This window comes from Brassica oleracea, chromosome C9 (genome assembly GCF_000695525.1).
Source record: "Brassica oleracea var. oleracea cultivar TO1000 chromosome C9, BOL, whole genome shotgun sequence".
NCBI lineage: Eukaryota > Viridiplantae > Streptophyta > Magnoliopsida > Brassicales > Brassicaceae > Brassica > Brassica oleracea.
In genome coordinates this window covers 40,469,191-40,490,944 of record NC_027756.1, presented here as the reverse complement: position 1 = coordinate 40,490,944, position 21,754 = coordinate 40,469,191, and the positions used below count along the sequence as shown (strand labels likewise).

Here is a 21,754-nt window from a genome sequence, read left to right as displayed (position 1 = left end):
ACACAAAGAGTTCATGGATATGGCGGAAGTTACTAAAGTTGCACCCTCTAGCATATAGTTTTCTTCGTTGTGAGATCAAAGATGGTACTTCAACGCACTTTTGGTTTGATGATTGGATGAATAGAGGCCGACTTATAGATATCACCGGTGTTGTGGGTACCACTTATCTAGGTGTGACTAGACAATCTAAGGTAAGTGAAGCTGCGAATCAGGATGGTTGGAGAATCCGGGGAGCTCGAATCTGTCGGCTCCAGGCTTTTTACACAGACGTTATCTCCCTGAACCCACCTCACACAAGTTTGGGTTGTGACATTATGCTCTGGAAACATGGAGAGGATGACTTTCGAGACAATTTCTCTTCATCTACAAATTGGAACCAGATTAGGAAGAAGAAAGACCGCGAGCAATGGAGTCGAGTAGTGTGGTTTGCACAGGGAGTACCAAGATATGGTTTTATCACGTGGCTGGCTATGAAGCACCGTTTATCAACAGGAGACAGGATGAGACAATGGGGTGCAGTCCAAGGATGTGAAATGTGTGGAGAGAGGGATGAAACTAGAGATCATTTGTTTTTTGCGTGTCCGTACTCTTACACTGTATGGGAAGCTCTAGCGAATAGGATTCTTGGTCAGGGTATCAATCCGGGTTGGAGCTGGACAGTTCAGTACTTGATAGGAACTCATCATAGACTAGACTCTGTGCTAGCTAAAATGTTGTTTCAGACTACTATCTATCATATTTGGAGGGAGAGGAATGCTAGGAGACATCATCAAATTCCAACAACTGCAGACCAAATGAAAAGAAGAGTGGACAAGGCAATGAGGACCAGAATCATTTCGCTGAAATACCTGTTTCATCACAAGCTCGCAGGCTTGCTTCAACGTTGGTTTCTTCACACAATGTAATTGATAGGTTTTTTTAGCATAGCATTACCACATTTTGAGATGGAGATAGATATGTAAATAACATTTTTTCTGATAGTTCAATAAATTTGAAATTTCATCAAAAAAAATATAAGGTAAATTTCAAGTAGGATAAATTATTTAAAAATAATGAGATGTATATTTTGCGGTATAATAAACTTTTGAAATGTACAATAATATAATTTTAACAAATTTTATACAAATAAAAATATTTTATTTTGATATAATATTGGATCTCACACTAATATTAAGTATATATGCCTAAAATAACAACATTTCGTTGTTTAAAATTCTAAAAAATATTTTTTCTTATTATTTAATCATATTTAATTAAAATATGTATGTTTTAAAGGAAGAAATGGTTTGCTTAACCCATTTAAGTTTTATATTAAACACTAAATAAAAAATGAGTGAAAAAGTGTGATTTGCGATTTGACAAAATTATGAGAGAAATTACTTAAAACTACAATTTTTCTAATACATGTTTTCATCTTTACATTAACCAAATTTATCATTGGTTTTAAAGAGATAAATCATACTATATATTAATTGAGAAGTCACTTAAGTGTTTTCTTCCTATGTATTATTAATAGGTTAAGCTTGAAAAAATAGTTATAATTTGATTGGTTGTTGACGTTTATTAGTTATTTATTTTAATCAGATCTAAAAATAAAAGGTAACTATAGAATAATTAATATAAATTACCAAATAACACAAGTAATATTACAAATAATGATTTACGGTAACTAATTGTAGAATTGGAGAAATAATATATATGTTTTATCAATTATTTATATATAATTAAATAAAATACTTTAACTTTTTTTTATTGAAATAAATTTAATGGATATATATTCTTATATAAAAGAATTAGATTTGTAGGTAAAGAATTATTAGAAACTTTTATATTTTCTAAAGTCTACACAAAAACGTTTACAAAATATCGTCATGATAAAATCATTTGAATGGTATTGGTTCTACACAAAAAAAAAACTATCTTTTTATTTTTCGAAAGCTAGAGTATTTCCGGTTTTTTCACGTGTTAAAATAAAATATAGAGTAATTCTACAACCAATTATCTGAATTAATCATAATATTGCTTTTCTGTAAGAAAAATATTTGTAATGACTAAAGTTTACGTTGTTGAACTATTTTAAATCTCACAGATCTTCTAAAAATATATACTGAAATTTTTGATTATCCAACTATTTGAAATTTAAAATTTAAAATTTTAATTATTATTCAAAAATTATAACAATGTAAACATAATATATATTTTCATATATTATAATTATCCGCAAAATTGCAGGCAAACACCTAGTTTCTTTTTAAGTCACTCTGCTGGTTAAAGATTAATACTGTGTTACTGTAGAATAGTATTAAAGTATAATTGTTGATTTTGCTTTTTTATAACTAATAGTAGTAATAACAATAAAAGGAAAATGTCAAAATGGTTGGTTCTATGAATGACATGATTGCAAACCCTACCGACTGGCCGGTCTTTACTTCCGAGCTAGTTTCTTTCCGATTTCTAAGAGACGGTTTTTCGGAGCTCAGCATCACCCGCATACCTAGGACTAGGAATTTGCGTGCAGATTCTCTCGCTAAGGAGGCGAGATGTAGTAGTACTCTTTTTCCCATATAGATCAGATCCATCCGGACAGAGCGTCTCTTCGGAACGACTCAGACCCGCTTACCACTTGATATCAGAAGAAGGGCGTCGCTAAAAAAAAAAAAAAAGGTTGGTTCTATGAATGACATTTATGTGTATGGAAACAAAGAGATAATATAAAAGAAAAAGAGAAAGAGGATGACACGACTTACATTTTACATCACTGATTTTAACAAAGTTCAAAGCTAAAAATATCTCCCCTCCCCAACTACTACATCATTTATTTTTACTCTGACATCAAATTCAATTTCTTTGTCCCAATGTAGTAATCAAAACAAAAGCATTTAATTGATAACCTGTAATATATGAGTGAGTCATAACCCTTGAGGTCAAGGAATGGAACGTTGACTCTATCTGCCATCGAGGTAACAATTACAAAACCTTCTGAAGAAATGCGAAGGTTCGTTTGTTGTTGGTTGTTTTATATCTGAAGGCATAAGAAATACACCTTCCATGTATTGTGTATAAAGTTCCCTTCTTTACCAATTTAATTTTACTACTGTGATTCATTGCAAATCACAAAACCTGGAAAATTCTCATACTTCAGAAATGATTTTGTTTATTTCTTTTGAAGGAAAAAGTAGTATTACAATAGTTCTTAAAAACAGTCATTGGTAGCTCATAGAAGCAATTGATACACTCAAAAGCTTTTTGAATACACACCGACCTTCAAGTTGCATCACTTCGGATCCGAAGTACGAACTCCCTGGCGCTTGAAGAACTCTCTGAACCCATAAGGACTCATGTCATAATTGTACTGCCCAAAAGAAACAAACAAGACCAATGTTTAGACCCTGCGATAGATTGATACGTGCATTTTCTTCGCATTGTTTCAAACAACAATGCAGGTTTCTATACACAAAAAGGTATATACAAGCGCCAATGTGTGATTCTTCAACTTACAGGTACGACTTTCACAGAATAGCGGGTGACATTTGGATCCTGTACCTTTCCTTCATTACCAGCCTGCATCAGAAGGGTTTTCATTTTACTAGATAAACCAAAGGAGCATGCCATGTTTCAATACAAAAATAAAAAGAGAAGTATACTTGTTGTGGGCTATGGAATATCTCAATGAAGGGATATTCACTTTTCTGGCGAGTAATGCAGAACCCGGGATACTTGGGGCACTCAACCTGAAACAATGCAAACACACAACAGTCAACTTACTCGATTACAAAGTCTTTTGTATTATTTTCCTAATGGTCTAAGAACTCACACGCATGAACTTGATGTTGGGATAGAACTCAGCAGCAGCTTCCTCAAGCATCCGGTCAAGATGTTGTGTGTAGTTGCTTCTGTTACATAGAAAGAGACGAAACGTGAGTTGGAATATAGCAAGAAAGGAACGTAATTTGAGCTGGGAAGTGAAGTTGCCTAATGGTGAATGCGACAACGACAGGATAGCCTTGGTGAAGAAGCTGGACAAACTCTCTTTCTGATGTAAAATGGATAACACGCGATGGCCCAAGATCCTTAGGGTAACCACTGTAGTACCTTCAATGCAGCAGAAGAAACACACGCTTTGTCTATATTGGTATACCAAGTTGTAAACTTCATATGAGTCAAAAATAAAATCTCATTACTTGCAAGTGGAGCGAAGCTGGAGAAGCATTCTATCGAGAAATGAAGTATCTCCCATCTGAGAAGCAGACCAAAAATGTATTAGGCCGCTTAAGGGATGATGATCAACTTAGCTTATCAGGTGAAAACAGAGCAGAGTACTCAACAAGTCAAACTCTTAAGCCAATGCAAACACCAGGCTAATCAGTAACCTAGTCCATTCAATTACCTGCTAATATTATAGTTTTTTCTTTCTTTCAGGCATTTCATCGAACAACATGGGCGCATTTAACATATCACGAGTGAGAGAGAGGATGAAAAATAAGATATATATATATTTGCTAACAAACGCAAACGAGAATTCAAATTAACACTGGGGAAACTTGGATACGAGAGATTTCTGAGGATAAATTAAAACCTGGAGGATGTTCGCTGCTTCTTCGGATTTGCTTTCACTGCTCGAAGCAGAATCTTTCGTCACAAATCAAACTTGGAAAGAAGCCAAAGTAATGATGATAGTGACAATCTGCACTTTTAGGTTTAATTAGTTTAGGGGCCTTTTAGTTCTCTTGATTGTGTTGGGCTTTCTTCTTTAATTGGGGGGGGGGGAGAGATCGGTACTTGCTGTAAGTGTTGTCTACAGCTCTAATTATTTCTAAAACATCAAATTCAGAGCAATCAAGCTTTAAATCTTTTTTTGAAACCACAATTAATAACCTACAGCTGTACAAGTGCTCTTCAGAACCAAATATCCAAAGTAATTTTTTAGTGCTTTCCATAAAATTCTACAGCAATAAAATATAAAAATTGGTAGGTGCCGTCTACAGCCCTATTTATTTCTAAAACACCAAATTCAGAGCAATCAAGCTTTAAATCTTTTTTTGAAACCACAGCTAATAACCTACAGCTGTACAAGTGCTCTGCAGAACCAAATATCCAAAGTAATTTTTTAGTGCTTTCCATAAAATTCTACAGCAATAAAATATAAAGCCATAGTAAAAAGTTTACAGATTTTTTTCTACAGCAAAAATTTTAAAGCTACAGTCATTACCAATCAAATCCCGTTTTTATCTCTTTCCGACTAATCAAATGTGTGATTTTTTTTGTGGGGCCTATTGGATTCGATGATTTGTGGAATTGTGGGAATTTGGAGATATACCAACTTTGAAGTGGTTTTATGAAAAAAACTAGGGCGTGTCACGCGGAATATTGTTTTATTGTTTCTTAAATATGGTTTTTGGATGATGTGATTATGTGGTTATTATTTATTTGCGAAGAACATTATTTGATGTTTTATTATATTATGTAGCAGTAGGTAATAAGTTAATATATTATGTATTTGTCTTGGGTAATTCTCCTAAATAGACTATTTTCAAGTTTTGATCATAAAATAGACCATAAGGAGGAAAATGACCAAAATGTTTCATTTAATAGGTAAAAGGACACGAATACCCTAGATATATAAAAAATATAAAAAATAATTTTTGAAAAATTTTTGAAAATTTTTTTTGTTGAAATTTTTTTTCGAATTTTTTTTTAATTTTTTTTTCAAATTTTCTTTTTGTAATTCGAAAATACTTTTTGAAACTATTTTAAATTTTTTTTATTTTCAAATTTTTAATATTTATTTTTTATTTTATAAAATTTTAAACTTAAATCCCAAATCCCCACCCCTTAATTCTTAACCTTAAGGTTTGGATTAGTTAATTATAGGGGTATAAGTGTATATTTACCTCTTTAATGAAATATTTTGGTCATTTTGATCCTTGAAGTCTATATTTGTGACACAAACTTTTTAGTGTTATCCTAGGGTATTTCCCATTTGTCTTTTTAATAATGTGTTGTTGTATGTATAATACTACTTGTTAGTTGTGAAGTGAGTTTTTGATATAAAACATACTAAATTTTAATAACTTTGCCCTTAGGCATTTGTTGATTCTAAGATTAACGGCGTCAAAATTGTATTTTAATTTTTCACAATTTTGAACATTACTCTTTTAGATATTGTTTGCACTCTCCCTCATATTTTGACCTTGACACGTCACCATCTATGTATTTCGTTTACCTCTCCGGTATGCAGTGCTTCTCACCATCATTGGGAAAAGATTCACCTCCGTGCTCTTTTTTTCTTCACCTTCTTTTTTTTTGTGAGATTATCTGGTATTTGTTATACTTCAGGCATATTAATTCCATTTTGTGCGGTTGTTTCTTACGGCGTTGTATGTTATTTCGGTCAATATTGGTCTTTTTTTTCCTTAGATTTTGGCTAAGATTAGAAACTACATCTCGTTGGGTTAGGTCAGAGTTTAGTTGTCATTGATGTTGTTTTCTTCGTCGCTGGTTTGCCGTCGATAGTCTCTGCTCGTCTTGGTTTTCACGATCTGGTTTTTGGTGATCTTACTTCTATGTTCTGTTTCATAGCTCGAGGATGGCTCTACGGTTTGTTGATTTCATTTTGCCTCTTTTTATCTTTTTGTTCTCTCATCTCGTTGCACCTTTCATCGCTGATCGCGTCTCTGGTGGCTCTAACTTTCGCCATATTTGCTACTCCAGTTTGGATAGTGTTTTTCTCTGTGTATGCTTTGTGCGCTTGGAAGGTTGTTTATTGTCTCAAGCTTAAGCTTTGGTTTCTCGATGGTTGGCTTCCATTCTCCCCACTCATGTTGTTTATCTTCTTCTCATGCATCCTTTAGTGTAGGTGTGCGGAATTAGTCATTTGGAGCTTTGGTTTCTTCTATTCAGAGTTTTGTGGTTCTTCGCTGGCATGGGCTCCTTGTATGTGCTTGTTTAGTTTGTGAGGTGCTTCTTATCTCTTAGTTGGAGGTTGTGCTTCCGGTGCTTTAGACATGTGTCGTTTTGTTTCGTGGTGACTTTGTTCTTCCGATGATTATTCTTTCTCTGACCCGTTTTTTTGGTTATTTGCGCTGATGCTTGATCGTGATCCTTTGTGTTCCGGGGATTAATCTCTCTCATATTTTATCTTTTTACTTTTTTCTGACATCTGCTTATTCTAGCCAAGACATTATATGGTAAGATGAGATAGGTTAGTCTTTTTTGTTGATCTTTTTTCAGCTCCAAACCTTTATTGAGTTAGTGTTACTATGTATTTTGTATTTTCTCTGTGACTGTGAAAGTTTTATGTTTAGATTATGTATTGCACTCTAATTTCTTCTTAGTAGTTTGGTCATTTTATATTTTTAATAGTTAAATAAATATATAATTTGTAAATTAAATAATAGAAAATTATAAAAAAAAATAATAAAATAACAAAAAAATTATGTTATTTTTAATTAGTTGTGAATTAATTAAATATGTAAAATTTATTTCTATTATTTTATTTAGTTTTTATTCATCTTGAATTTTAGTGAACAATAAAATAAATTATCAAACTTCATACGATAATAGTTAGTGTGAAAAGAATTAGATAATGCACAATTAGAAAGTACTTGGCCAAATTGCAATAATTTAAAAGAAGAAAGGAAAAAATGTGAAAAAAATAGATGACACATGTTGAAAGACCCTCTGCCACTTGCCAGAAGAAGGAAAAAAACCAATTTTATATATATATATAGATTTGGGATTTGAGCAAGTCTTAAGGAGGTGATTTGAATCGAATTTGGAGATTTGAGAAAGAAAGAAAAAATGAATAATTTGATTTTTTTTTTTAAATTGACACATATATTGCTTGCCCAAAAATATAAAAACGACATCTAAAAACATCAAAATTATACTCTGGCTTATAGTGCCATGTTAAGATAAAAAAAAAATCTGAGATTGGGAATTTGTGCCTTGGCCCTTAGGTATATGTAACAAACCACTCTTTTCCATCAGTCAACACATATCTTTCTCGATTACATATGTAAAGATGGGGTCTCAATACATTAACCCCCACATATCACTTTTATTTTTCCGCAGGCAAAACAAAGAGATAATAATTTATGACAATAGACAACACAAACTTTTCTTCGTACCAAGCTTGGTGATGCATAACAATATTGTAATTTTCTAAAAGTGACTGATTTCCACATAACTTTGATTAAGCGAGCAAAAAAAAAACTCATCGTGGCTGTGACAACAAAGGTCTTCAAGTAAATTAAAGTACTAAAAACACAAAGAACACTATGCATGTCTCACAATTGATGCCATAAGGCAGAAGAAGTTTCAGTAATTACATTTGTCATTGCAATTGTTTACTCACTGCATACACACGTCCATACGCATACAAAAATAAGAAATGTAAATAAGAGTAAAGGGTACAAAACTCAACAACAGTTCAGTATCAATGTCCATATGTGAAGAAGTGGAAAGTTCGAGGGAGAAATGGTGTGTCGAGGAACTTCCATTCAATGTTGTTGATCTGATGTGAAAGAGAAGTTCCGGAGAAGAAAGGTTTTCTGGTTTTGAAAGGCACTCACCCCTTCATCTCGCACACTTTACGAACACATCAGATCATCGAACCCATTTCTCTGGTTTTCAACTGATTTGATCATTTTATTTTTAATTTGAAAGCATAAAGAGAGGATATAAAATAAACGTGCTTTTTCTTGAAACTCCATTTCTTTACATGCTATTTAATTTTATTGAATTTGAAGTGTAAATATTTTTTTCTAATAATTCAAATAATTCTTGATATATATCTTTGATGAAATCCATATTTTTCAATATTAAAGGGAGATTTGATGGGATTTATATAAATGCTATATCCAATAACCATGGATTCATAAGAATTTTTATGAATGCCATGCATATTCAATAAGGTGGGAGGATTGAGCCAACTTCTCTATTTCCCCCACTTGTGGTAGAACTAATCTCCTATGGCCTCTCAAATCTCTTATACCCCTATTGCTTTAATGAAACATGATTTACCGATTTTGCCATTTTGCATTTTTGAAATTATTAATTTAAATCATAAAAAATTCGAAATTCAAATTTTCAAATTTTTAAATTTTCAAATTTTTAAATTTTCAAATTTTTAAATTTTCAAATTTTTAAATTTTTAAATTTTCAAATTTTCAAAATTTTACTACATTATTATACTGTATAGTTTTACTTAGTTGTACTGGGTTATACTTCGTTCTACTGGGTAATATTGATGTTAAGTTAAACTTGAGTTATAGTGAGTACTACTGAATGTAGTTATACCGAGTTATACTGAGTTATACTTAGTACTACTAAGTGTAGTTATACCAGATTATAATTAGTTATACTGAGTACTACCGAGTGTAGTTATACCGAGTTATACCGATTGTACTGAGTACTACTAGTACTACTACTAAGTTAGTTATACCGAGTTCGACTAAGTTCTACTGGTTATACTGCATAATACTAAGTACTACTAAGTTAGTTAAACCAAATTCGTCTGAGTTAGTAATACCGAGTTATACTAGATCCAGATCTGAAGAAAATAAATAAAAAACACGAAACATACTTTGCAAAGGGGGAACAAGAACAATAAAATTCCAAAATCATAAAACAAAACTCAGATCTATAGAGAACAATAAGAACCCTAATCATACAAAACCCATAATCTTAATTTACAACCCTAAATCGAAAACATGAGGACAATGAAAACCCTAAATCGTGAGGCACCGCGGATCTGTTTCCATTTTTGTCCCCTTCTTCAGGTTTTCAGATTCCACAGAGAACACTCTTCGCTATCGGATTTGATGTTGAAGAAAAAAGAAGAAGAAACAAGAAAAAGAGAAGTTGCAGAGAGGAAGAGAGAAACCGTCGGGAGAGAGAGAAACCTTCGGGAGAGAGAGAAAGAAAAGAAAAAAAATGAGAGAGTAAATAAAAATGAATCTGGTTTTTAATATTTAGAGTTAGTAATGAAGGGTAAAAATGTAATCAGCCAGCTTTTCGAATTACAAATAATTCATAAAAAAAAAATTTAGGAAGGTCCTCGAGAGATTGGACTTTAAGGGACAGGGGTAATTAATAGAGGAGATGATTCGGGAGGATTTGGAGAAAAACTAAAATTTTATGAAATCTTTCATTCAATAAGCCCCTTTTGTTTGTTTTGTGGTCAACATAATTTATTGATATTCTGATAATTTTACAAGGTATAAAAATATTCATGTACAAGTGTTAATAGAAATAGAAGAAACTGAGACAATATGAAAAGTGAAAAGTAACCAACTGAGACAATATGAAAAGTGGAAAGTAACCATTTAGACCATGTGCAATAGATATGTTAAATTATTTAATTCAACTGTTGAATTTCTATAATGAACTTGTTGACAAAAGCAAAAATAGTATGTAGATTCAAATGAGTTAAATGTTTTCAACTTGTTTAAAAAAAAATGAACAAGTACCATTTGAATGTTTCAATGAGAAAGAGATATGATATATTGATACTTTTTAATCTTGATTGTTTGTGATTAGTTTTTTTATAAGTAGGCCAATTTATTTTTATTTTATATCAAAATTTATCATTTTCCATACTTTACAAAGAAAAATTTGTTTCATTTTATTTGGATACATAATAAAAACACATTTAATATATAATTCTACTAGTTTTTAATAAACTAATTTGATTTTTCACAACAAAAACAATATAAAATAAGATTTTTTTTAAAAAAAAGTTATTTATCTTAGTTTAATTTATTACTGTTGTTAATATGTAGATACACAAATATATAAAAGTGAAATAGAAAATAAAAATAGTGGAATAAAGTGTTGAATTTTATTAAACAAAATCATTGTAAGACTACCAGCAATGAGGTAATTATATCCAAAATTCAACTGTTTAATTCATACAGTGGGACTATTGAATTATAAAAATGTGTATGTGGATTACATTTAATTTATTTAACTAGTTGAATGCAACAAAAATATGGACATAATGATACATAGTGAAATGTGAATGGAAAGGAAATTGAAAGAGTGAAATACACATGCTAGAAAATTGAAAGAATGAAACACATTTGTCAATTTGAAAGGTGTTATATTTTCATTGGTTGTCAAAAAATATTTGAGATTCTTTTCTCCTCTAATTATTGGAACTCATTTATTTTGTAGTAAACCGATTTTTTAAAAAACAATTATATAAAATTTCATGATTTGTTATGATCTATAAATATAGACTATTCTCACCTTATTTGGATATATAAAAAAACTTCAATTTCACTATAATTTTTGTATTAGCCTTCAATCAATATTTTGTGATTAACCTATTTTTTGGTTAAATAGATCACAATAATAATCCTTTTTACCATCAAAATTTAACTAATTAACTTTTTAATGATAAAAGATACTAATCATTTTAACACTAAAAAATTTGACTAGTTATTAAATGATAATAGATAAAAAAAATATGAATTTAAAATAATGGGGTAGGGTTTTGAATATTAAACAAACTTATTGTAGATGTTAAAAATGAAATGAAAATTAAAATAGAAGATGATGTATAATATTTAAAAAAAGTAGGATGTTGAATTAGCCACCATTGTAGATAGTCTAAGATATATAAAAGTAAATTACGTGTTGAAAATTATGTTGAAAAAAGAGAACATATCTAAGTTAAAATGTAGAAAATTAGATTTGAATTTGTAAACCATTATACATAGTCTTACTAGATAGTTTAATTAAAAGTAGCAATAAAATTTTAAAATCATATAAATTTTCAAATTAGAAATGAAACTTACAATATTTAATTGGCACAAAAAATTATAATATGATATATTTTAGCATTTATGATAATAGATTAATACATTTTTCTGATATGATTTGTTATTTCAAAATATTTTCAAAATATGTTTATATACACTACCTTATATTAGAATGTTTTTTTGATGCATCTACCGACAGATTTTATAGAGAAGACTTTCTTACATGTTTCTCTTTCATGCCTTTTAGAACATAGTAATAAGACTGCTACCGGAAACTCTTTATTTTACTTGTATCAGCAAACTCTTTACTTCTTTCGTGATCGAATCTTATTCACAACATTGCAACATTCTTCATCGAATCTTACATTATCTTTATAATAGTCACACCCAAAAAATCAAACAAATTATAAAAGAAATCCGAAAAACACGAACCAGTAATCATGAAAGGGTGAACCGAGTAATTTTAAGCCAGAAGATTAGTCATAATGGGACGCTGATGGCAAACGGCTCGTAACGGCACGAGCTTACGCATAGCCATTCCAGGATTTTCGGTCATATCAATTTCCTCACCCTTGACTTTTTCCCAGTCAAAGCATTGAATCAACGATCCTAAAGCCAACGACACCATCCTCTGACCCAAAGCCGCACCGGGACACGTCCTTCGTCCGTTCCCAAACATCATAAGCTTATTACTATTGGCAGCTTCTTTGTCCTCAAACCGCTCTGGCATGAACCTCTCAGGCTCATCCCAAAGCCTTGGATCTCTATGGATGGCCCAAGAATTCACTAGTACGATGGTGCCACGCGGTATGTCGTATCCGCCAATCTTGAGGTCTTCAGAAGGAGAACGTGGGACAAGGAGTGGTGCTGCTGGACACAACCGGAAGGTCTCGGAAACTATGTTTTGGAGATAAGGGAGATTCAAAATGTCCGGTTCGTCGACCAAACGTTCATGTCCAATCTTATCATCTATCTCGGCTTTCGCCTTCTTCAACACTTCAGGATTTTTCAACAAACTCGCCATCGCCCATTCTAGTGTCACGGCTGCAGTATCCGTCCCCGCAAGCATCATACTCTACATAACATTTAAAACGTTAGTCTATATAATATTATGTAAACATAAATCAGATAGTAAAACATAAACCATCTATGTTTTTTCAGTTTTTTATGTATGCATTTATAATCAAATTGTAATAAAAACATACTCATTCTATGTTTCAAAAAAAATATTCTGAGAGTTTTCACACATTAATAATAAATAATTAAATTTTGATTATAAATATATTATTTTATATACTTTTTTGTTTCCAGTAATTCTAAACTAGTAAAAATTCAAATAGTAGAATTAACTTATTAGAAGTTTATAGTTTATCATTATTAGCTAATAAAAGATTCATCGGAAAACGCAAAATATTATTTTTCAAACAATTTTTTGGAGAAAATTTATCTCCGTGAAACGGATGAAATATATATTAATGTTAGATGCGAAAAAATATTTATTCGAACTTGTAAACGCATTCTGCAAACTAAGAAACACAAAGAGTTATAATATATAGTATGATTTTGTAGGTTACATACGGACGAGAGAACTTACGAGCATGAGGCCTTTGATGATTACGTCACTGTAATACTTGGGTTGGTCTACTTGTAAAGACAACAAATGACTAAGCATTGTGTTGCTCTCTCCATCTCTTCGGCAATCGTCGAGCAGACGCTGCAAGAAAGTGTCCATGGCTTCGCCGAGTGCTTTCACTTTCTTCTCGTATCCGTGTCCGAAAACTTTGAGAATTGGTAAATAATCTCCTGGATGGCTCGCACCACTGTTGTCGTTGATCTGCGTCACTAACTTCTTGAATAGGTTCGCTTCTTCCTTGTTGTGAACCTTTAACAAATAATTCATTTTTAATTAGCCAAAATATTCCACATCGAATGACTTTTCATTTTTCATGCATGAGAAGTAGTAAACACAATACAGAACATGTCCATGTCCATGTTAGGTATTAATATTTAATATTTTGTACAAGAACATTAGAATAGTAAAAGATTAGTGAATTCAAACGTATCAATCATTATTATATAATTATTTAAATGAAACGAACCTGGTCTCCGTAGTAACGTCTCCCAGTGACCATACGGACAATATTATTAAACGTCAAATCTGCAAGAAGAGGCTCAAGCTCAACGACACGGCCATTATGCTCACGTGAGAGTTTCGTGAGCAACCGTCGGATCTCATCTTTACGAACGGAGAGGAAGCCAGTAAGACGGTTAGAGGAAAGGATCTCAAGAGAGCAAATACGGCGGAGGTTACGCCAGTGGTCGCCATAAGCGGCGGTTCCGACCGTGGTGTAGTCGTAAGCAACGTACTTTGCGGTCAGAAAATGCGGTCGATTCGTTAAAATAACGTCGTTCTGACCAGTAAAGCATTCTCTGACGAGGGGCAAGGAAGAGATCACGACGACTTGGCGAGAGCCGTAACGAAGGGAGAAGATGTCACCGTACTTGTCCGCGAAACGACGGAAGAGACGGTGCACCGGTGGTTTCACGAGGTGGAGGTTGCCGACGATGGGAAAGGGAGTTGGTCCTGGTGGAAGATTGAAACTCTTAGATGAGAATAAGAATCTGTAAGCTAGTAGAAACAATACGAGTGGCAATAAGAGCAAAATGTAATCCATGTGATTATTTCTATTTTTTGGTTTAGCTAACAAAATGTTGTTTTTAATTTTTTTGGAGTCGAAGCTAACAAAGGTAAGTGATAAAGGTTGATAATCTATGTCTGTGTATATATATGGGTTGGTTTTACGACGAAATAGATATAAATAAGAGTGCATGTTTGAACGTTGACTCATTATTTCTTTTCTTTTTTTGTCTTATTTTATTGTAGTGATACCCTGTTTTATACGACTTTTCTTTGACTTTGACAGGTTCTTTGTGTAATCTGTGGTTTCTAATGCGACGATTCATTGGAAAAAGAGTGAGTCTTGGTTCACCGATCTCGATTTATCTACAATTTCGTTATTTTATATTCGATATCTTTTAAAAAATAAAACAAAATATTATAGTAGTACTGTAGTTACAAAAAAAATTAAATTTTTTTTTAACGTCATTAGAGCATGTTTAATTGGAGGTTTTTAGGGTAGGGTTCTTAACGGAATATAAGAACTCGTCTCTTAATTTTTAACTAAAAAAACTAAGAACCCCTCCATTAAACATACTCTTAGCAAAACATTAAATCCTAAATTTTTGAGTGTTTTAGTGTTTAGTGTTTTTTATTTAGAGTTTAAGATTTATCCAAATGTTTAGAGTTTAGGATTTATGGTTTAGGGATTAGGATTTACGGTTTATGATTTAGTGTTTTGCTGATAACGTTATATTTTTTTTGTAACTACTATTATTTTTCACTTTTTTTCTTACATTTTTATTTTAAAAATATAGTATAACTTGATAATATTTTGTTTCTTTTTTTAAAAAATATCAAATATAAAATAACACAATTCTATTTGTCCGTGAATGTAGAAATTTACCATACAAAGTAATCTAAGAATAAGTCACAGAAAAAGGGTGTATCTAAGAATAAGTCACAGAAAAAGGGTGGTGGACAGGTGAACCCTCCCCGAAATTTCCAACATAGAGATGTTAGCTTTGATATTTCGATGCAAAGATGCGGTGAACTTGATTGTTGTTCTCACTAACCCAAAAGATTATAGGGTGAGTATTTAAAGTATTTTTAGATGATTTCAAGATTCTAGATTAATTTTGTGTCTTGTAATGAATTCTTTTTGTTTTGATTCGTATACAATTTTTTTCCGAAAAATTATCACAAATATTAATTAAACCATAAAATTTAGAATTTTGTATATATAACTCATAATTCTTAAAAATTTAAAACTAATAAAAATGCCCTGAAAAAGGTTATATTTGTTTTAGGAATATCTCAAGCCAAACAAATATCAAGCCGCATAACAAGTTCAAGTACAAGTACAGTTAACAATGAGACCAGCAGACTACGGTATGTCGTCTATCGTTAGAATTTCTGGTAGTCAATGCCGACATATAGAGAAATACAACCCAAACACATTGATATTCATGTAATTACAAACAAATAATTAAAACGGATAAGAACAAATGGTGTGATCACTGATCCACTTGCATTGGATTAACACTATCTAGAAATATTTTAATTGGGGACAAAGCTATTTTCCCATAGTTGAACCCATCAAAATATCAATCGAGTAGAAGTGGCCACATTTTCTTTTTGTTATAATTTTTTTTATTAATATACATAATAATTTTTTTTTACCAATAATTATTTGATTTATATATATTTATATTAAATTTTATTTTTTTTATTAATATATATTTCAAATACCATGTATTATTATTAGTTTAAACATGGTTGCATTTTTTTTTTGGTTGCATTGTTATCTTTGTTAATAGCTTTTGATGATTATATTATAAAAGCTATATATAATATGTTTAATTAAATATTTAGGCAGCATAAACTTTAAAAATAACTAAATATAGTATCCAATAAAAACATTATTAGTATATTATAATAGTAATTCATATAGATGCTAGCTAGATAAACTTAAAATATTAAATGTTATCTCAATAAATATGTCTATAGTGCTTTTCCAGAAGAAAAAAACGTCTAGTGTATGAACATAAGAGAAAGATTAAAAGTAAAAAGCAGTCAACTAAGAAAATTGAAAGAATGGACAAAACATAAACCACAATGAACCTGGTTTTGGTAATGTAGCATGTGAAGATTGGAGGACTATCTTTTTCAAAGAAAAAAGATTGGAGGATTATCCTTTTTTATAAAGAAAAGATCGGAGGACTAAATAAATTGCTATCATTAGATTACCAAAATTTGTTTTGCTATCATTACATAGTTTAACGTAATATAGGAATTAAAAAATGACTAGAGTAGTGGGCTATTAATTTTGGACTCAAAGTCCATTTTCTATAAATAATTTGGTCGTGTGGGCAAAAAAAGAATTATGACTGGGGGCATCAATCTAGTGTCTTTATAGTTTACACTATTTTTTGAAAATCTGACTGGTGGCAGCTGCCCCATGTTGGATCAAGTAGATCCGCCACTGACACTAGCACTAGTTTCTTCCAGGCTGCTATTAATTACAAAGCTACCCACCCTCCTCCCGTAACGACTTCTCAAACACGGCTGCTCGTTAAATTTATAATATAATAATTATTATTATTGTTGGGTGACGACGAATGTTCATTTACTTCGAAATTAAGTTATTTTATACAACGAGTTGACAAAATAAACGAAGAAATATTGTTTAGTGAAGTGTATATATCGTAAAGTCTGCGATATGCAATCGGCTGGCGCCCGCCACTGCATACCTCGTCAACAAAAAGTAATATAAAAACAATTAAGTTATTTTTGGTCATAACATAAATGTTATAAAAAAAATTCTAGTGATTTTTATTTACGGGATCATAACATAAATGTTTTTTTTCTGTCATCCATAACATAAATGCATAAGACATAATTTAGTGATGTATAAGACATAATTTAGTGATTTTTATTTACGGGGTCATAACATAAATGTATAAGAAATAATTTTGTGGATTATTAAAATCTTTCCTTACAACATTTACTGTTGGCCCGAAGAAACTTTGAAATGAGTCGAGAGTGGGATGCTATGTTTTTTTTTCTTGATTTTTTAAATAAAAAGGGTGCAACAAAGAGTTTTTTTGGGATCATCTATCCTAGTACTACTTTTACTCAAGCATGTTTAACTATGGAGTTGTGACGGGATCTGATGCATTAGTGGTGGTATGATAGTGGGATGCTGTGTTGTTTCAATATCGTTGAAAAAGTGATTTTTTGTAAAGAGATAAAATTGACTCCATAGCTTAAAACCAAAAATAATTGATCGGTTTTGGTGACCTGTGAAACTTTTTTTGTTTGACAAAGTTACCTGTCAAACTTGATACTTAAGAAGAAGAAGACTTTATATCATGTGAGTTATTACTATAGAAAAATATAAAATCTATCTCTAACACAAAACTTTGTTTAGCTATAAGCAAAAAAATTAAGGAAATTAGAGCCTATAGCAACGAAAAAGGATAATTAGCAGAGTAGCTATTTTACCTAATACACGAATACACCATGCATCTTATATATAATAATATTACTATGCCTTTTTACACAACCGGTAAAACCTGTAAACAAAAAAAAACTAAAGTAATAATACTTACCTAACACACATACATCGTGGCCTTTGGAGAATCACATACTGAGTTGTTTCTTCTCCATTTTTTATCCACATTAACCACCAAAACCATTTCTGGAGTAGATTTGCCTAGGAGATGCCCATCTGCAACGGCTCGCTTGGCTACTGACGGAAAGCTTTGCGCATCTGAAATCTATGGAGTCGCCGACAACGTAAACGGCACCGCCGCAAGGTTCGTCAACTCTTTCTTCAATCGCCTTAATCTCTTCGGTTTACGAGGCGGTTACATGTACTATTCCCATGGATGTCGTCAGTTACATATATCTTTTTTGCTGTGATTGTTCTTCAATCGATCGGAGAAGATGAACTTTTTTTGTAACATTGTATTCTATACTATTTTATGCGTATGAAATAGAAATGTAAAACAATATGTATTATGAATGTTTTATTCATGTTATGTAATGTGAAATAGTATGTTACTATACTTATTAATAAATAAAGTTTTATTTTGTTCACCAATATGTACTATACTATGTATTTTGTTCCATTCTATTTGGGTTTAGGGTTTAGTGATTAAGATTTAGGGTTTAGTATTTGGAAGGTATGGTTGAGGTTTAATAGTGCCCCTATCGTGTATCGTTCCATTTGATGATTAACAAAGAAAGTGGTATTTTGTTCACCAATATGTACTATACTATGTATTTTGTTCCATTCTATTTGGGTTTAGGGTTTATATTTGGGTTTAAGGTTTATATTTAGGTAAGAGTTTAGTGATTAGAGTCTAGAGTTTAGTATTTATAAGGTGAGAGAGTATGGTTTGGGTCAACATTAACTTTTTCTTTGCAATCATAGACATTCCATAAATTCACTAATATGTGTTATGTTATTTTCTTTGTTCCATTCTATACGGATGTTTGCTTTATATTTGAGTTTATGGTTTATATTTAGATTTATGGTAAACTGATTAGAATTTAGGGCTTAAGGGACATGGTAAGATTGGGATTTGGATATGTTTAGTATTAATGAGTTGTAGGTGGAGTTATAATCTTATACTACTTCGTTGATATGGAATAAAACACTCATGCATATGTTTGTGGTCAACAAAAGTATACGTGGATGGTTCCTCTTTCTTTTATTTGGAATAGTTTTAAAGTGCTCTTGACCTTATATTTTATTGGCCACGTTATTCACTCCAACACAATTACCTGATACCTACAAAGAAAAATGACATAACCAGACGTTTTATGGCATAAATGTCAGAAATTATATTATGTCAAAATCAATGACATTCACCTAATTTGTATTCAAAACATGGCTAGTTCACAGATAAGCCCAAAAAATTATTTAATTTATTTTACAATACATTTGCAATGGTAACTTTATTAAAAAAATTGCAATGGTATTAGATTAGAGCTTTCGGACCTTTTGAATGATGCTAATAGATTTCGAATGAAATTTAACAATTAATAAACACCCTCCTCCGTTTCAGAAAGATGTATGTTTTAAGTTTTTCATATTTATTAAAAAAACATATCAAATTTTAGTTACCAATACATTATTTTTCGTTATCAACTATTCCCCACAACTTTTAACCAATAATTTTTTTATAAACACTATTATGTTTTTTTGAAGTTTACAATTTACAATTAATTTATGCATTGAAAATGTAAAACATATATCTTTTTGAAACAAATTTTGTTTGTCTAAATGAATCTTTTTGAAACGGATGGAGTACACTAGAATCTATAAATTAATAACAGTACATTTTCATTAAGTTTTAGAATATACTTAAACCAATAATGATAGAGTTTAATAATTATAATAATAAAAAAATTCAATTCCACTCACTTCTCTTAGTCTGTGCGCTTATGTTTTTGTAGAGTTGACCGATTAAAACAAATAAACTTTACATAAATAATTTGTCAAATAAATTATGGTAAATTAACTTGCCAATTTTTTTATAATAGCAATTGCAACTACTAAATTTATAACATTTTAACTATATTTTAAAGTCATACTCTTGTCTCGCTGGTGATATAATGTGCAGCTGATGAGGTTATTAGATCAAAGATTTCATAGAAAAAGTGAATGGCTGATTGTGTACCAAATTCTAACTTTAGAAGAACACACTAAGATTTGACACGCACATACGGAGGTGCAAGGAACAAAGAATTTTTTTTTCCATATAGATCAGACACGGATAAACGGAAGTGATCTTCGGAGAATCGGTCCATCTGATCACAACTTAGTTTAGTTAGATGGATAGTTGACAAAAAAAAACATACACTAAGAATTGTTCCAGATTTATTTTTTAAAAGTAGTCTTTATGAGAAAAACTATTCACAACCAATGAGAAGTTCCGAACCAACGAGCTAAGGGCATCTCCAATGATACACACTAATTTTTTTTATATATTTCACTTTAAAATAGAGTAATTCTAGTATAGAGTGAGATTTGCTCTAGTGGTTCACTATATAATAGAATTACTTTATAATAGAGTGAAATATAGCGTAGTGCTATTTTTTACTCCAAATATAGAATTAAAAAACACCATTATTTTATATTTCACTTTATTTTAGAATGATATATAGAAAAAAATATTGTGTATCATTCGAAATTATATAAGAACAATAAAAATCTGACCCGGTCCCATTTGACTATATGACTCAAGGAACCCATAATGTCAAATGCCTTCTCATGACCAACTCAACTATGCTCAGAAACTTAGTCACGCGCAAGCAACCTGATTCGGCTCTAAACATGCCAAATGCTAAACATGCCTAGTAAGTCAACTAGCGAAGCCTCTAAAATCGTGCAAGTATTTATCCTTGTGTGGATTCATTCAAACCTTAATTTGTGTTCACAAAGGTATTTTCACCTTTGTATGATGAATTTTAATCCATTCAAACTCGTTGCCTTTGAATCCGTGTAAACTAACAAATGTGAAATCCGATCTTATGTCAGTGGCGATGGTCAAAGTTGATTTAGTTCTACAATAATTGAAAACAGATTATTAAATTTAGTTCGACACAAGGGTCTTATCGGGGTTTAACGTTAATAGGTTGCACATATTAACAATTTTTTAGTTTTTTAGTTTTTTTTTTCTAGCTCAAAATTAACTGATTTAACTTCAATTCTTTTTTTTTGAAAAAGATTAAACTTCAAATTTGGTACTATTACTTTTCAAATTAACTTTTAAATGATAACTATTTTCATAAATACTTTAAGTTTATTATGAAAAAAACAAAATTAACTTTCATAAATTATTTATAAATGTTTAAGAATTATATATATAAATTTATAAACCTAATCTCACCCTCTAAATATTAAACCTTATATAAATAATTACTAAATCTTAAACCGAAATGTTAGAATATTTTCTGTTGAATGTATTTTTTGAAATATATTATCAAACTTAGTGTATTTTATTTTTAACCAATTTCTCACAAATTAAGTGATTATGAATGAACTGATTCATGACTTTTATATATTATTCTAGTTCCATCAAATCTCTGATATATCCTTTCGAAATAATAACTTTTCTGCTTTACTTTTTTTTTGGCTCAACAATTACAATTTCATTTCACTAATGCATTGGTACAAAGATTTTAGACCTCAAAAGAGATTCTACCACATAAACAATAATGCAGTCTAGCAACACCCTGAAACACTCATTTGGATCAAGCGTAATCTGACGTACATCATTGCTTTTTCAACCACAATGGGATGAAACAGCTCCACGACACGAAGCGATTCATCCCTTATACCTCTAAATTCTAC

General features: G+C 31.0%; 2 protein-coding genes across 2 annotated transcripts; both read right to left on the bottom strand.

Moving 5' to 3' along the window:
• Positions 1-3,139: 3,139 nt before the first annotated feature.
• On the bottom strand, positions 3,140-4,675 carry LOC106316466. The gene is made up of 7 exons (XM_013754353.1): positions 4,577-4,675; positions 4,182-4,237; positions 3,973-4,092; positions 3,815-3,893; positions 3,645-3,731; positions 3,499-3,561; positions 3,140-3,352 (listed from the first exon to the last, which is right to left on the bottom strand). Exons 2-7 carry the CDS (start codon positions 4,235-4,237, stop codon positions 3,275-3,277), a joined length of 483 nt encoding a protein of 160 aa, XP_013609807.1. The 5' UTR covers positions 4,577-4,675; the 3' UTR covers positions 3,140-3,274.
• Positions 4,676-12,072: 7,397 nt separating this feature from the next.
• On the bottom strand, positions 12,073-14,534 carry LOC106314024 (cytochrome P450 81F1). Its single transcript, XM_013751974.1, has 3 exons — positions 13,868-14,534; positions 13,363-13,650; positions 12,073-12,843 (listed from the first exon to the last, which is right to left on the bottom strand). The coding sequence occupies exons 1-3, from the start codon at positions 14,441-14,443 to the stop codon at positions 12,232-12,234; spliced, it is 1,476 nt and encodes a 491-aa protein (XP_013607428.1). The 5' UTR covers positions 14,444-14,534; the 3' UTR covers positions 12,073-12,231.
• Between the last annotated feature and the right edge of the window lie 7,220 nt (positions 14,535-21,754).

Bases quoted from the DNA above. Each gene is read 5' to 3' on its own strand.
- LOC106316466 (XM_013754353.1), bottom strand. From the start codon at position 4,237: ATGGGAGATACTTCATTTCTCGATAGAATGCTTCTCCAGCTTCGCTCC. The intron at 3,732-3,814 runs GTGAGTTCTTAG...GCATTGTTTCAG, and splicing joins CCAACATCAAGTTCATGCGT to GTTGAGTGCCCCAAGTATCC. The intron at 3,562-3,644 runs GTATACTTCTCT...CTTCTGATGCAG, and splicing joins TATTCCATAGCCCACAACAA to GCTGGTAATGAAGGAAAGGT.
- LOC106314024 (XM_013751974.1), bottom strand. From the start codon at position 14,443: ATGGATTACATTTTGCTCTTATTGCCACTCGTATTGTTTCTACTAGCT. The intron at 13,651-13,867 runs GTTCGTTTCATT...TATTTGTTAAAG, and splicing joins GACGTTACTACGGAGACCAG to GTTCACAACAAGGAAGAAGC. The intron at 12,844-13,362 runs GTAAGTTCTCTC...AATGTTATGTAG, and splicing joins TCATCAAAGGCCTCATGCTC to AGTATGATGCTTGCGGGGAC.